General features: G+C 46.5%; 1 protein-coding gene across 1 annotated transcript in view; it reads left to right on the top strand.

The window, feature by feature from the left end:
* Positions 1 to 11,913, top strand: part of prex1 (phosphatidylinositol-3,4,5-trisphosphate-dependent Rac exchange factor 1) — a 178,436-nt gene extending 166,523 nt beyond the window's left edge. The window contains exons 35-40 of the mRNA XM_055652550.1: positions 1,132 to 1,237; positions 2,875 to 2,941; positions 4,086 to 4,276; positions 6,777 to 6,879; positions 8,164 to 8,231; positions 10,248 to 11,913. Coding sequence (XP_055508525.1) covers positions 1,132 to 1,237; positions 2,875 to 2,941; positions 4,086 to 4,276; positions 6,777 to 6,879; positions 8,164 to 8,231; positions 10,248 to 10,290 — 578 coding nt within the window. The 3' untranslated portion in view covers positions 10,291 to 11,913. The remainder of the gene's footprint in view (positions 1 to 1,131; positions 1,238 to 2,874; positions 2,942 to 4,085; positions 4,277 to 6,776; positions 6,880 to 8,163; positions 8,232 to 10,247) is intronic.
* Positions 11,914 to 17,781: the final 5,868 nt, after the last annotated feature.

Below are 17,781 nucleotides of genomic sequence, written 5' to 3'. Positions count from 1 at the left end.
CCCCCTCATCCTTCTAAACTCCAGTGAATACAAGCCTAGTCTTTTCAATCTTCCATAGAAACATAGAAACATAGAAATTCCCAGGGTAGGCCATTCAATCTCTTCCTACGTTGCACTGCCCTCAATCACAAGGATGATCATTCCTCAAATTAGTACCTGCCTTCTCTCTGTGCACAATACTCCCCAGACATAGGACAATCACCAGAGCCATACCCACTGCAAAAGAAGAATCGCCAGAGGAAAAAAAATTTTTGCCAAGAGCAAAACAAGGATGTTGTTGTCAAAACTAGGAGAAAAACTGTCAGAGATTTGCGAGGATTTTGTCAGGACTCGAGGGCCTGAGTTATAGGGAGACGCAGGAGAATGATTGGGGTAAACTAGAAAGGGTTCAGAGATTTGCGAGGATTTTGTCAGGACTCGAGGGCCTGAGTTATAGGGAGACGCAGGAGAATGATTGGGGTCATCTTGTAGAGGTGTATAAGATCATGAGAGGGATGGATAGGGTAAATGCACAGAGCCTGTTACCCAGAGTAAGGGAATCAAGAACCAGAGAACACAGGTTTAAAGTGAGGGGGGAAAGATTTAATAGCAACCCATGGGGCTGCTTTTTACACTAAGGATGAAACGAGCTGCTGAAGGAGGTAGTTGAGGCAGATATTATCACAATGTTTGAAAGGCATTTGGACAAGTACAAGGTGAGGAAAGGTTTAGAAATGCATTTACAAATGAATTTCCACAAGGACACTGGCCACTGAAAAAAAAAACCCTCCCGATTGCAAACAAGTGGGGAAGGAATTAGTCTTCAGTTTCTTTGATCCGTGGGCCAAATGTAGGCAGATGGGACTGGTGTAGATTGGGCAACATGGGGAAGCTGAGCCGGAGGGCCTGTTTCCACACTGTATCACACTAAATAAAACAAATTAAAATTGAAGAGAAAGATCGAAGTTCAATCTAGTGATTCAGTTGTGGTTGTCTTGTTGATTTATTGCTCTTTGCTGTTATTCTTGAAAGATTCTAGTGTTGTTCATGATCAGTAGTTTTGTGTGTGAACTTTATTTTAATCAGTCACAGCAAAGCCAGGCCAGGGTTTTCAATTTATTTTCAATGTTATTTTCTAATATTTTTCTATAGCTCTCGAAGGTCCGTGTTGTCCAGACAATGTGGTGGCAGAAGAATTTCAACAACAGATCAATTTAGCATCTCTTGATAAAGTTAAATATTATCATCGGAAAGTCAGGTGAGTTTATTATCTGCTGAGAAGGATTTTGGGGGGGAAACCCCCAGATATTTGTAACCCGTTTGTTGTTGAGATACGGTGCGGAAACAGGCCCTTCGGCCCACTGAGTCCGTGCTGACCAGTGATCCCCGCACACTAACACACACTCACGCACACACACATGCACACTGACACACACGCACACGCACACGCACACACACACACGCACGTACACACACACACGCACACACTGACACACACACACACACACGCACACTGACACACACGCACACACACACACTAATACACACTCACACACACACACACACACACACGCACACGCACACACACACGCACACTAACACACTCACACACACTCTCACACGCACACTCACACACACTCGCACACACTCGCACACGCACACACACACACACGCACACTAACACACACACACGACGCACTCTCACTCAAACACACTCACGCACACGGACGCACACACACACGCACACTAACACACACACACTAACACACACACACACTAACACACGTACACACGCACCCACTGACACACACACACACACACACACGCACTAACACACACACACACACACACACACACACACACACACACACACACACACACACACACACACACACACACACACACACACACACACACACACACACACACACACACACACACAACAATTTACAATTTTACCAAGCCGATGTGGGAGGAAACTGAGTGCCCGGAGAAAACACACTCAGGTCATGGGGGGGGAAGTACAAACTCCGTGCAGGCATCACCTGTGGTCAGGATCGAACCTGAGTCTCTGGCTCTGAAAGGCAGCAACTCTACCGCTACGCCACCGTGCCGCCCAAGTCTCAATGAGGTCATTGGTTCCAGGAGCAGATAGACCATTCGGCCCATCAAGTATATTACGCCATTCAATCATGGCTGACCTGTCTTTCCCTCTCGACCCCTTTTGTCTTTTTAAAGACCCAACTCTCGTGAATGTGTTCCCATTAAACCCAGCCAGGATCCTGTTCAGCTTTATTGTTGCCACCTGCAAAAAGCTTTATTTTGCATGCCATCCAAACAGATCAAATAATACTATACATAAATATAATCAAACCGTGTGTAGAGTCCCTCTCATAAGGGAAAGCCACAAAGTGCAGAATATAGATCTCAGCACTGTAGAGCTCCCGTTCCAGAGACAAGGTCCGAGGTCTGCAGTGGGGTAGAGGTGAATTGGACAGTCATGGGCGTGTCCCACTTAGGCAATTTTTTTAGGCAACTACAGGCGACTAGTTTGTCGCCACATGTTCGCCAGGAGTCGTCTCTTCCGTTGCGCAAAAAGTCGTAGCGTCTTTCTGATTGCCGCTAAATTTTCAACATGTTGAAACATTTTTGGTGGCAGTGGGTTTGGTGCCAATGAGCGTAGCTTGACTTCTCCTGACGTAGGTGATGTCGTAGGTGGTTCGGCGACCAATCACAGGCAGTTGCCTCAAATATCGCCAAGTGGGACAAGCCCATAACCCTCTCGTACTAATTCTAGATCTGAAGCAAACTTAATGCTGCATCTACATTGGGGTTTTGTAACGGAGTTTCCATTAGAAAATCAAATTGCATTCTATGATTTTGATCTTTCCGCAGGGCATTCTATCTTGAACGGTCGAATTTACCCTCGGATTCGTCTGCCACAGCTGTAAAGATCAACAGGGTAAGATGCTTCTGTAGTGTTCACTGAATGACTTATCCCCTTTTGGATAACTAGTGTTAAGTGGAGTGTCAGGTTAACCATTGCCATTCACCCTGTTTGTAAATCCTCAGAAGAACTCAAAGTGCTGTCTTGACTCCGAACGTCACCTATCCACGTTCTCCGGAGATGCTGCCTGAGCTGCTGAGTTACTCCAACACTTTGTGTCTTTTTTGCGAGTTAACCAGCATCTGCAGCTCCTTGTAAATCCCCTGGTTTGTCTTAAGATTTTCGTTGTTCATAATTCTGCAAAATCTGCCTCTCTGTCCACAGCTTTCGTCTTTGAAGGGTTTCGACCTGAAACGTTGCCTATTTCCTTCGCTCCCTAGATGCTGCTTCATCCGCTGAGTTTCTCCCGCACTTTTGTCTACCTTCGATATTCCAGCATCTGCACTTCCTTCTTGAACACTCTCGACTTTGACTTCACTGTGCTGTCATTTAACTCCTCCATTTAGCTTGCATCGGCACTTTTTGCAATGCCAAGAGAGCCAGTCCTGTTTCGAGGCAAACCTAGAGAATAGGGAGGGAGAATTTTGAATGGCATGAACAAACATGCTAATATAGGTGGGAGGAGGTTGTAATTCAGTTGGGTTTTAGTCGATCCTGTACAGTGCAACAACGAGCATGAAGGAAAATGTAAATACACCAAGTTGCAGATGCTGGAGTCATGAACAAAGCACAAAGTGGAGGGAATGGACAGGTGACATTTCGGATTCGGACTTTTCTTCAGGCTTGACACAAAAAGACGCAAAGTGCTGGAGTAACTGCGGGTCAGGCAGCATCTCCGTAGAACGTGGACAGTTGACCTTTCGGATCAGGACCCTTCTTCCTCTGAAATGCCACCGATCCAAAGAATGTGAAGAGGTGACGTTTCTGGTCGGGACCCTGCTTGGTCTGAGGAAGAATCCCGACCCGAAACGTCACCTATCCATGTTGTCCAGAGATGCTGCCTGGCCCGCTGAGTTACTCCAGCACTTGTGCCCTGGACAATGATGATGATGATGATGATGGTGGTGGGAATGAGAATCGAGGATATCATTTTTTCAAGTCCAGTGGGACTCAGTAAAATGGTAACATCTGCAGTCTTGCTTTCTTTCAAAATGCACAGTTGCTGCGACCGCTGAATGCATTGGAGGAGCTGCAACGACTCATGGAACTGTACATCAATCCCAAAAATGCAGCAGCCGTGACAAATGTGAGCGGCAATGCGTCTGGAGTCGCGGTGCTGCCAATATCCTCGGAGCTGTGTAACCGGCTTGGAGCGTGCCATATGGTCATGTGCAGCACTGGCATACAGAGGTAACTCGTGACTTTTCAGTCCGCACAGACCTGCCGTTAAAGTTTAAGGGCCTGTCACGCGCACCAGACGGCTGTGCTGACGCGTGATTTGCGCGCGACATCGCGCATCACGACGCGTTGTCCTAGTTTACATATGATGCGTAAATGAGGAGCAAATGACGGCCAAGTGGGACAGGCCCTTTAGTTCAGTTTAGAGATACAGCGCAAAAAACAGGCCCTTCGGCCCACCAAGTCCGCACCGACTAGCGATCCCCGCACACTAACACTATCCTACACACACTGGGAGCAATTTTACATTTATACCAAGACAATTAAACCACAAACCTGTACGTGTGTGGAGTGTGGGAGGAAACCGTAGATCTCGGCGAAAACCCACGCATATCACGGGGAGAACGTACAAACTCCGTACAGACAAGCACCCGTGGTCAGGATCGAACCCGGGTCTCTGGCGCTGTAAGGCAGTAACTCTACCGCTGCACCACCGTGCCGCCCATGCATGTTATGCAGCTGGAATGCTTAAAAGTAATTGCAAACCCTCGGTATCGGAAACCATTGGTGTCTGGTTTGCTAGAACAGATACAGTGGTGACATTAATCCTCATGGCTGGCCTACACTTCATTAATAACAGTGCCCTGATCGGTTCCTCATGGTTAGTGTTCTATTATATAATCCTAGTGACCCACTGCACTCCCTGATTAAATGTGTAGTTTGAAGATGGAGCTTGGAAGCTGGCCCTTCAGCCCATCGAGTCCACGCTGACCATCGATCTCCTGTTCATTCTAGTTCTATGTTATCCCACTTTCCCACCCGCTCCCTACATGCGAGGGGCAATTTTACAGAGCCCGATTAAACTACATCCCCGCATGTCTTCAGGAGGTGGGAGCAAACCGGAGCATCCGGAAGAAACCCAGTGGGTGACGGGAAGAACGTGCAAACTCCACTTAGACAGGATCAAACCCAGGTCATGATGGAACCCAGATCTTTTAGTTTATTTTTAGAGGCACAGCGTGGAAACATGTCCTTCGGCCCACCGAGTCCGTGCCGACCGACTATCCCCCGTACATCCGTTCTATCCTACACCCCAGGGACAATTTATGGAGGCCAATTAACCCGCGAATCTGCACGTCTTTGGAGTGTGGGAGGAAACCGGAGCACCCGGGGAAAACCCACACGGTCCCGGGGAGAAGGTACAGACTCTGTACAGACAGCAGCCGTAGCCAGGATCGAACCCGGGTCCGTGACGCTGTGAGGCAGCGACTATACCGCTGCGCCACCCTGATGGCGAGTGGAAGGAAGCACCCAGATGATACCCACATGGTTAAAGACGGGGGGAACTAGCAAATTGCCCACAGACAGCACAGGACATCAAAGTATAGACCCTGCTCTGTGGTGCCCTGAGGCAGCAGATTGAATACAACACTGCTCATTGTCATACATACAGCACAAGGTGGGAAATTGGATTTGAAGTTTAATTTAGCAGAGTGGTAAAGATGCTGGAACAACAACCAGTGTTGTGGATGGTTGATCCAGGGATACAAGTTTCAATCCCACCAATGTAGTTGGCGGTTTATATTTGAGTAATTAAACCAGCCTGGAATTAAAATCTGGTGTCGGTAACATTGACCAGGACACGACCAGATTGTCATAAAAGCCCATCTGGTGCACTCATGTTCTTCGATGAAGGGAATCGCCCGTCTGACATGTGCGCTGCAGACCGCCAAACGTGGTTGACGCTTAGCTGTTCGAAGATGCAGCGTGGAAACAGGCCCTTCGGCCCTCCGCGTTCGTGCTAACCCACAACCACCCGTACACTGACTCTAAGCTATCCAAGCGCCTATTAACGGGACGAGGATGGAACCCGGGTCTTAGTTTAGTGTCGAGAAACAGCGTGGACCACGGGCACTCTGTGCCGACCAGCGATCTCACACACACACACACACACACACTCACACACACACACACACACAAAAACTCTCCCACACACACACACACTCACACACACACACACACATACACACACTAGCACTACCCTACACACACACACACACACTGGTCCTATCCTGCACACTAGGGACAATTTGCAAGCCTACACACGTTTGGAAAGTGGGAGGAAACCCATGCGCTCACAGGGTGAACATGCAAACTCTGTGCAGACAGCGCCCGTGGTCAGGATCGAACCCAGTTCTGTGGACCTGTAATGACGCAACGTTACAGCTGCGCCACCGTGCCGCACCATAAATGATCGTCTCAATAAACCTTTTCCTAAACATGTTCCCGTCCAAGTGTCTTTTAAAAGCTGTGATCGTCCATGCCTCAGCTACCACCTCCCACCAGCTCCTTCCACATACCCACTGAGAAAGATTCCCCGATTAAATCTTTCCCCTCTCTCCTTAAACCGCTGTCCACTTGGGTTTCTCCATTCCCCAACTCTGGGTTAAAGACTGTGTGTGCATTCGCTCAGAGGTAACGTTAATGGGTCTGAAATGTTAATTTTATGCAGGAGTACTTTGAGCGTGACTCTGGAACAAGCAGTCATTTTAGCACGGAGCCACGGGCTTCTACCGAGATGCATCATGCAAGCCACAGACATAATGCGAAAACAGGTACAGCCTTCAAATATCTGTTTAGTTTATGGTCATCTGCACTGAGGTACAGTGAAAATCTTTTGTTGCGTGCTAACCAGTCACTGGAAAGGCAATACATGATCACAATCGAGCCGTTCACAGTGTACAGATACATGATAAGGGAATAACATTTAATGCAGGATAAAGCCAGCAAAGTCCAATCAAAGATAGTCTGAAGGTCTCCAATGAGGTAGATAGTAGTTCAAGACTGCTCTCTGGTTGAGGTAGGATGGTTCAGTGACCTGATGACAGCTGGGAAGAAACGGTCCCTGAATTTTTAGGTGTGCGTTTTCACATTTCCATATATCTTTAGCCAGATGGGAGAGGGGAGAAGAGGGATGCGACTCGTCCTTGATTACGCTGCTGGCCTTGCCGAGGCAATGCGAGGTATAAATGGAGTCAATGGAAAGGAGACACAAATTGCTGGAGTAACTCAGTGGGACAGACAGCATCTCTGGAGAGAAGGAATGGGTGACGTTTCGGGTCGAGACCCTTCTTCAGGCTGGTGACAGGGGAGTCGGTGGGATGGAGATACAATGTCGTTGAAGACAGTAAGATTGGTGGGAGAACTGAGACGGGGAGGGGATGGAGAGAGAGGGAAAACAAGGGCCACTTGAAGCTGGAGAAGTCAATGTTCGTACTGCTGGGGTGCAAACTACCCAAGCGAAATATGAGGTGCTGTTCCTCCAATTTGCACTGGGCCTCACTCTGACAGTGGAGGAGACCCAGGACAGAAAGGTCAGATTGGGAATGGGATGGGGAGTTAAAGTGCTGAGATCAGGTAGGTTAAGATGGGACTGCACTTGGTCTCAGTCCAGCTCGCTTGGTTCCAGGTGTCACCAGGAGTTGACATCTGGAGCAGCGGATACAGTAGATGAGGTTGGGGGAGGTGCAAGTGAACCTCTGCCTCACCTGAAAAGACTGTCGGGGTCCTTGGATGGAGTCGAGGGGGGAGGTGAAGGGGCAGGTGTTGCATCTCCCGAGGTTGGAGGGGAGGATGGAAGGGAGGTTGGTTTGTTTGATGGTCTGGGCTGCGTCCACAATTCTCTACGATTTCTTGCGGCCTTGAATGGAGCTGCACCCCAACCAAGCTGCGATGCATCCCCATGGAATGTTTTCATGCGGCGCCTCTGTAGAAGTAAGTGAACTCAAACCCTGGGCCGCCAGTTCCAAATACAAGCAGCCAAGCCCCACAATCTGAGTGGTGTTTTTTGTGTTTTTAATATTTAAAAAAAAATTAATAATTGGTTTTTATTCCTCCAGGGTGCAAGAGTGGAGAACTCTGCCAAAAACCTCAAGGCAATGGATCAGATGCCCCAGTCTGTACCAAGGTAGGCTACTTGTTTGTTGACTGCTGTATTTATGTGTGAGGTGTAGCAGTTATGCCTGTGGTTACGTGTATGTCAGCCAGAGCTAACAGGCGAGCATTTCAGCATGTTTGCATCCAGTTTGTTATTGGGAATGTAAAAATATTTCAAATGGCAGACAGGATTTGAAATATTTTAAGGTGCTATTTCCTGTCCAGTACGTGCACTAATTTGAAGCCAAACGCACGCCTTCCTGTCCGGCAACCGTTCGATCCGATTGATTTGTGAGGATGTTGCCAGGACCCGAGGGCCTGAGCTATGGGGAGAGGTTGTAGAGGCTGGGACTATTATTCCTTGGAGCGCAGGAGGATGAGGGGCGAACTTAAAAGGTGTACAAAATCATGAGAGGAATAGATTGGGCAGAGTCCCTTGCCCAGAGTAGGGGAATCGAGAACCAGAGGACATAGGTTTAAGGGAAAGTTTTAGTATGAACCTGAGGGGTAACTTTTTCACACAAAGGGCGGTGGGTGCATGGAACGAGCTGCCAGCGGAGGTAGCTGAGGTAGGAACTAACGCAATGTTTAAGAAACGTGTCTATGGAATTCTCTGCCTCAGAGGGCGGTGGAGGCCGGTTCTCTGGATGCTTTCAAGAGAGAGTTAGATAGGGCTCTTGAAGATAGCGGAGTAAGGGGATATGGGGAGAAGGCAGGAACGGGATACTGATTGAGGATGGTCAACCTTGATCACATTGAATGGCGGTGCTTTCCTCGTCTCCGTTCTAAATGGCTTACTCCTTATTCTTAAACTGTGGCCCCTGGTTCTGGACTCCCCCAACATCGGGAACATGTTTCCTGCCTCTAGCGTGTCCAAACCCTTAACAATCTTATATGTTTCAATGAGATCACCTCTCATCCTTCTAAACTCCAGAGTGTACAAGCCCAGCCGCTCCATTCTCTCAGCATATGACAGTCCCGCCATCCTGGGAATTAACCTTATTAACCTAGGCTGGGCTCCCTCAATAGCAAGATGAAGGTGCATCAGTTCCAGAGACAAAATCCAATGTCCGCAATAGGTGAGTCGGACAGTACCCTAGCTTATGGAAGGACCGTTCAGAAGCCTGATAACGGAGGGGAAGAAGCTGATGGTGTCTGGTGGTGCGCGTATTCAAACTTCTCCATCTTCTGCCTGATGGGAGCAGGGAGAAGGAGGAATGACCGGGCTGGGTGCAAGTCTTTGATTTAGTTTTGAGTTACAGCATGGAAACAGGCCCTTCAGTCCATCTAGTCCACGCCGACCAGCGATCCCAACAAACTAACGATATCCTACACACACACGGGACAATTTACAATTATACCAAAGCCAGTTAGCCTACAAACCTGTACGTCTTTGGAGTGTGGGAGGAAACCGGAGCACCCGGGGAAAACCCACGCAGGTCACGGGGAGAACGTACAAACTCCGTACAGACGGTACCCGTAGTCAGGATTGAACCTGTGTCTCTGGCGCTGTGAGGCAGCAACTCTACTGTTGGTTGCTTTTCCGAGGCATGGTGAAGTGTAGGTGGGGTGTCTGCTCTCAGTGATGGACCCTGCTTGCAACATCCACAACTCTCTGCAGTGTCTTGTGGCCTTTGGCAGAGCTGTTCCCAAACTAAGCTGCCGTGCCACCCCGACAGTGAGCTTTTTATGGTGCGTCTGCAGGAGTTTGTAAAAAGTATATTTCTTCAGTGGATAAAAGATTGTAAACTTGCAGATAGACACAAAATGCTGGTGAAACTCAGCGGGTCAAGCGGCATCTCCGGAGAAAAGGAAGAGGTGATGTTTCGGGTCGGAACCCTTCTCCAGTCTGAAGACTTCCGGTACCGTAGCTTCTCCAGTCTGAAGAAGGGTTACGACCTGAAACGTCGCCTATTCCTTTTCACCAGAGATGCTGCCAGACCCGCTGAGTTACTCCAGCACTTTGTGTCCATCTACAGTATAAACCAGCATCTGCCGTTACTTCCTGCGCATTGTAAACTCGCACCTCCCTTCACTTTTCTCCTAGGCTTTACAGTCTTTGCCAGCCGCCTTCGGATGGAGATCTATGAAAGATGCTTCGCTGCGGATTCCTGATCCTTCAGAGAATTGGAGCTGCTGGGATGTGGTCAACTTGTGGCGTCTGTGTTTCGTTAAACCAAGCTCTGGCGTGTCTACGTTTGCACAGTAATACAATAGCGGTGTTGCAAGCTGCATTGGGACTGGAGTCACTTCATGTACATCCATTTATATCAAGCTGTTTGACTTCCTCTGCCAGCTCGTGGATATTGTGGTGTCTTTAACCTATGTAACAGCTATTGAAAAGAACCACATCGTTGTGGATGGGACATGCATGAGATGGTTCAGGTTTTACTTAGCTAACGACAATGTGTGTGTGTGTGTGTGCACGTACTCCCCTGACACCCACCATTACTCCCCTTGCCCCTTCTTCATGTCTTGCAATGATGCCAATTGCAATGACGATATTGGTTTTTACAATATCAAAATACTCTGCCTAGAATTCACTGAAATAAAAGCAGAATTAAATATAAATAGGTCGCTGAATTAGCTAGACCATATTCCAGCTATTCTCCAATTTTTAACCAGTACAGGTCCACCACCGATTTTCCTGTACCCTCGGTTCCAAAGCCTTACCCGTTTTGCCGGAACAATAGAGGTCGCGGCCTCTGAGAGGAGTTCCAGAGCCCCGGGCCGCGGGGAACAAATTTGACCCGCCAATCGGCTGCGGAAGTCCCGATGAGGTCGGGATCGGCCACCTGACCCGGCCCAAGCCCCACATTTTTGGGGGGACTTCTGGGGGGGGGGGGGGGGGGGTTTCAAGTGCATTCTTGTAATTTTGTCCGGATTCAAGGAGGTGCCGGATCACCAGTTGCCGGCAAATCAGTGGTGGACCCGTAGCTGTAACATAACGTACACTTGCATGGAGCTGCGATATTGCCTACACAGCCATATACTGTGTAGCTGCAGGAATCAAGTCTGTTTAGATGGGTCGAGATTTATCCTGTTACTGATTCCGATTTTAGTCAAGCAAATTTAAACTTGCTGCACTGTAACACATCCCTAGTTTTAAGCCCTTCCAAGGCAGCAGCACCGAATACTATAAACCTGGACTTGCCCGAACTGTACCTGTTCTTCTACTGAATTAATACTTTAATTCCCCATGTACTTCTAAAACTGAACAATACCTGCGTAAGTCAAGAACTCAAGTGCAACGGGACAGTTAATCTCTTATAGCCCTTCGATATAGAATTACAATTCAATTATGAAGCAAAGCCCCTCAAATTTCTAAAACCACGGCAGAAATGTTTCACACATTTGGCTAAAATCTGAAGAATCCCACTCGCGAGTTTTCGAGCGATGTCACCGAGCACTGGGGTGTCTTGGAGGATGGAGCCACTGGACAATCTTGGTGGACAGATCCATCTTGTCAGCACTGATAGAGACGTCCATTCTTACTGAGGGAGAAATCACCCATGTTAAATTATTGACTGTTTTATTTAAGCCATCTGTGACAAATGAAGAAAAGTTGGCCGGGCATGCAAATACAGCGGTGCATATCATGTTTACATCCAAGCGGAGATCTTAAATGCTTCTTAAATAGTATATATTCACACAAAATCTGTTAACTGAACTAATGAAAGATAAATTGAACTTGGGGGCTTGAGAGGAGTAGGCAGACAGTCTATGGCAAATATTATTTTTGCTGATATTTGGGGCAGAATTCTACAGCAACTGTGTGAATTGTTCTAAATTATGCCCTTTGTGTCACAGTTGAGTCAGGGGACTTGCACAAATTTTGATTTTAGTACTAACTTTTAAAAATCTGTGGTACATTTGCACATTGCGTACATGTTGAAACCGATGGGCAGAGCTCCATGTTAAAGCCCTTTTTAACAGTGCCTTAAAAATATAGAAATAGCTCCGACAATTCAGTTGCTTTTTCTTTGAGTACAATTTTGTTCAAAGCTAACACGGTAAATATTTTATCACATTTAATCTATTTTTTTACATTGTAAGATATTTTCAGTTGCATTTGTTTTTTTAAACCACGCTAACCATTTAGCTGGCTGGCAGATGCTGTCTTGGTGGAGTTTGCGTGTACGTGCTTTTAAATTGTGGATGTGAAAGTTTTGCTTTAGGTTCAGGTGGGACGACGAGGGAAGTAAGGTAACAAATGTTTAATCCTGACACCGAGCTATTTTCTAATGCTTATCAATCGGTATCCTGGGGTGTCTATAATCTAGAAAATCATAAGTTCATAAGATCATGAGATAGGAGTAGAATTAGGTCATTCGGCCCATCAAGTCTACCCCGCCATTCAATAATGGCTGATCTATCTCTCTCCTAACCCCATTCTCCTGCCTTCTCCCCATAACCCCTGACACCCGCACTAATCAAGAATCTATCTATCTCTGCCTTAAAAATGGACAGAAGCAAAATGCTGGAGTTAAAGGCCTGACCCACTTTCATGACCTAATTCACGACTTTTTTTACTCGTGGGCATTTTTCACCATTCTAGAAAAAACGCCCCGACCTACCTGATACCACGAGTACCTACGACTAGCATCATGACCTACCTACGGCCTCCTACGACCTTGTGACGACCATGCTGCGAGTATGAGTCGAGGGCAAACTCGGCAGAGGTCGTGAATTAGGCCGTGAAAGTGGGACAGTCCCTTGACTAAGCGGGCCAGGCGGCATTTCTGGAGATAAGGAATAGGTGATGTTTCGGATCAAGACCCTTCTTCAGACTTTGAAACAAAACGTCTCCTATTTCTTTTCTCCAGGGATGCCACCCGATCCGCTGCGTTACTCCAGCATTTTGTGCCGATCTTCAGTGTAAACCAGCATCTGCAGTTCCTTCCCACACATCTAGGAAATGGAACTTTGTTTCAAACCAATTTCACCGCACTACAAGTTCAAATTGCAGTTGAGTAATATCAACCTGACCCAAAAAAACATTGACCAAAATGGTTGTAAATAGACACAAAATGCTGGAGTAACTCAGCGGGTCAGGCAGCATCTTTGGAGAAAAGGAATGGGTGACGTTTCGGGTCGAGACCTTTCTTCAGGCTCATGTTTGGTTCAGTTCAGCCGTAGTTGTGAAAAATCTAGAATTGTAGTTTCCCAGTGTTGAGAATCTCAGACCACTCGTGTTTTATCTTTACATTTGTAGAGCATTTCTGTTCATCTCGTCTGTGTGTCTGCAGTGCCGTTTTAGTGTAGGATCTAGTTAACTTGGTTCTGTGCAGTTCTAAGTCTGGAGAATTTGCTCGGACAACTTGGTGAGACTGTACAGATGTAATAGTGCAATATTTCATTTCTTTTTCCTCCTTAATCCTCTCCTCCCATTTTTTTTGTGGTTACTTGAGTATTCTTGCGATGTGTGAATAGGTGCCAGGAGCTGCTTCAAGTGAGGCAGGTGACCAGACCCAGGGTGTGATTTAAAATGGGGATTGATGTCTGACTTTACTTTGGGGCCATTGAAATGTCTCTGCTTGTGTATAATTTCCATCAGGGCTTTTCCACCAGCCAGAAGTCTGTATTTTATCCCCTTCACTGCTGTGTTACATCAAGTCTTTAATAGACTCGGGTTGGACACCAGACTGGACATTCTGGACTTATTCTACACATCTTGAAATAAGAAGCAATTTTAGCTCCGATGTCTAGTTTGTGCTCCTCTCTCCTCCTCCTCCTCATTACACCTTTTACCCCTTGGTTTTCTGTGTACCAGATTAAAATTCCGAACTTGTTAAGCAAAAGTTTGAAACGAGACAATTAAAGATTTTGTTTTTGGCACGGATAGATACTTTGGCAATCTCACATATACTGAAGCTTTGCCCGTGGCTGACAATTGACAATTTGCGTGTATTCAGCAGAAATAGAATTATCCTGTGAGTTTGCATTCAAATGTAGTAATTCACTGTTTACATGTCTGTTAAAATGCAAAATTGTGTACATAGTTGTGTGTTCAATTTTAAAATGCTTCGTACTGCGCAGAGAGTGCTGTAGTTATTCCGAGTCTTGCCTCATTCTTGTTTACCAGAACACAGCGACTGTCTAAAACATTCAGGATCATTAATGCAATTGCCTTTCACTTGAAGTCCTAGAAAGTCCAAAATAGGTTGCACCTCTCCTGTGGAAGTTGTCAGTTCATACACTCATTAGATCATAAGTGATAGGAGTAGAATTAGGTCATTTGGCCCATCAAGTCTACTCCGCCATTCAGTCATGGCTGATCTATCTCTCCCTCCTAACCCCATTCTCCTGCCTTCTCCCCATAACCTCTGACACCAGTACTAATCAAGAACCTATCTATCTCTGCCTTAAATATATCCACTGACTTGGCCTCCACAGCCTTCTGTGGCAAAGAAATCCACAGATTCACCACCTTCTGACTCTTAAAACTAAGACAATCATTTTGCTTGATTTAGATGAAGGAAAGTACAAAGCTCTTTACAGCTACTGTCATTACCAGTGCAATACTTCAAATACCACAAGGAAGAGGTGCACTTTCATCCAATGACTTAATACAATTTGACACAAAGCTGGTATAATGCTGGTAACCATTGTTTTGCTAATGTAAATAAATTAGGTTTGTGATGTAGTTTTAAAAAAAAAATTCTACATTGTACAGAAAGTTTGATTAATGTTATTTTATTGAAATAGTTTAACCTGCTAGGCAATAAATTTTTATTTACGTTTTGACAATTGTCTGCCTTAATATGTGTTTTTGTTCATTTACTAATTGGGCTATACAATGATTTCCACCAAGCTGACTATTCCAAGCATGTTACTTGGCTGCGATTGGGTAATATTCCTGTTTAAATGTCCAAATTAAAAAATATTTGTACAGCAAAATATAGTACATTATTCTTGCATGTTATCTAGAGGTTTGGTTTAGTTTAGAGGTACAGATTGTAGGAGGCCCTTTGGCTCACCGAGTCCATGCTGACCATTGATTCAACATCATCATCATTATCAACGGTGCCTTACAATGCCGTGTATGACTGTGATCGCAACTTCTACTGAAGTGTGGATGGCCGTTGGCTCGCTAAAAGCTCATCCGCCCTTTGACAGGTCTTGTTTTTGGTCCTGCTGGGGGTACACAGCCCCCTCCTCACCTGGCAAACCAGGTGGGGGAGACGGTTTATCCGACCAAAGAGCAGGTAGCACGAGATTACATGGTACCCGTGTGGGGGGGGGGGGGGGGGGGGGGGGAGGAGGAACTCCCCACCACCTGATTTAACCATTCACACAATTTCTATGTTGTACCATTTTCTCATCTACTCCCCACGCATCAGGGGCAACTATTTTTACTGAGACCACAAACCCGCACATCTTTGGGATGCGGGAGGAAACCAGAGCACCCGAAGGAAACCCACGAGGTCACAGAGAGAAACTCCACACACGTCAACACCCGAGGTCAGGATCAAACCTGGGTCTCCGGCGCCTATTCCCCGTCATCCTTGACACCCATACTAATCATGAATCTGTCAATCTCTGCTTTAAAATTACTCACAGGCTTGGCCTGCACTGCCGTCTGTGGCAAGGAATTCCACAGATTCACCGCCCTCTGACTAACGAAATTCCTCCTCAACTCCTTTGTAAAGGTACGTCCTTTTATTCTGAGACTGTGACCTCTGGTCCTAGACGCTCCCACTAGTGGAAAACATCCTCTGCACATCCACTCTATCTAGGCCTCTTGCCTCTAAAAATCCCTTTGCTCCCTACGTATTGAAAAGCCCCTTCAATGCCTCGACATGTGATCCATATCCCTTCATTACCTGCCTATCTAAACGCCTCTAACGTATCTTCCTCCTATCTTACCCCCGGCAACGCATTCCTGGCACCCACCACCCTTACCTTAAAAAAGAACCATGCCCTGCGCATCTCCTCTATACTTTTGGCCTCTTTGGGGCAAAAATGTCTGTGGCATTTCCAGCCTGGGGGAGCAAGGTTCTGACTGACTCCCCTAATCCCTGCCTCACACAATGTTCTGTATCCTCAAATAGCAATATAAAAAATGTGGCCTTTTTGATAAATGTGTTGAAAGGATCCTTCGTTTCTCCGATAGAACAGACGAGAGATTTTTATTTACATTTTCAACGTTTGCCCTATTTTATTTATTTCATTTAACTCACAGAGTGGCGTAGTTGGAGGAGCTGCTGCCTCACAGCACCAGAGACCGGAGTTCGATTCTGACCTCGGCTGCTGTCTGCGTGGAGTTTGCACGCTCTCCGTGTAACCGTGTGGGTTTCTTCCGGGTGCTCCGGTCACCTCCCACATTTCAAAGACAGGCAGGTTTGCAGGCAAATGCATTTCATTGTCTCTGTACTGTACACTGACAATGACAATTAAAATTGAATCTGAATCTGAATCTGGTAGGTTCATTGGCCCTCTTGTCAAATGCCGCTAGTGTATATGTAGGGAGTGGAGGAGAATGTGGGATGACTCAGAACTTGTGTGAAAGGGCGATCGATGGTCGGCGTGGACTCGGTGGGCCGAAGACCCTGTTTCCATGTTGTATCTCGAAAAATAAATTAATTACAGCTTAAGTACGGGAAAGATTCTTTTGCACAGAGTCAGACAGTGCTCTCGATTAATGACTTTAAAAAGCTTTCCCTTTAAATGCAGTGGCATAGTTTTCCTGCATTGTGGTGGAGGCAATCTACAGGAGATCGTTGATGCACGATCGTAAAATTCTGAAGAGGAAAGGAGAATGCGGATGCTGGAATCAGAAACTACAAACTACACGCTGGAAGAACTCGTGGGTTAAACAGCGTCTATGGGGGCAAAATGTATACATTGTGGTGGGGCCACTTGCTACACGGACCCTCAGCAATCGGGGGTAGGGTCAACGTGACTGGGCAGTGGCAGGGAGGAGTTGTCACAGGGTATGGGGGTGTGTCCTAGTATATATAACGAACCCCGGGTCAACCCTTTTTTTTTCCTGTTTCCAAAAACGTTATTCAGCACAAACGCAAATACATCAAAAACACAATCAGAGGTGACAATATATCAAGTAATAATAATAATAATAATAATAACTTTATTTATAAAGCGCTTTTAGACAACATCAGTTACCACAAAGTGCTGTACATGGGAAGTCAACAAAAAGTTATTACAAACTACTAAAACCATTAAGACGACAGGACTATAAAAACAGTAAAAATTAAAAGACATTAAAAGCACTAAAAACAGGAACAATGTCTCAGCCAGTGAATAAAAGTGAGTTTTTAGGGAGGATTTAAAGATGGACAGTGTAGGGGCCTGTCTGATCTGCAGCGGCAAGGTGTTCCAGAGTGCCGGGGCAGCAACAGAAAAGGCTCTATCCCCTCTGAGCTTCCGCTTAGACCTTGGTAATCATTATAGTACAACGATGCATTCATTATTTACAATACTCTCAACCCCACGCGGTGACCAGCGCCCACGGAAGGGCCCCAGAGTCCCCGTGGACACCGCACGTTCCCTCTCCAGGGACACGCGAGCACGGACGTAGGCCTTGAAGAGGAGCAGGCAGCCGACTCTGGCATGACCAT

Source organism: Leucoraja erinacea, chromosome 21 (genome assembly GCF_028641065.1).
Source record: "Leucoraja erinacea ecotype New England chromosome 21, Leri_hhj_1, whole genome shotgun sequence".
In the NCBI taxonomy this organism is placed as follows: Eukaryota; Metazoa; Chordata; class Chondrichthyes; order Rajiformes; family Rajidae; genus Leucoraja; species Leucoraja erinaceus.
This window is presented reverse-complemented; position numbering and strand designations above follow the sequence as displayed.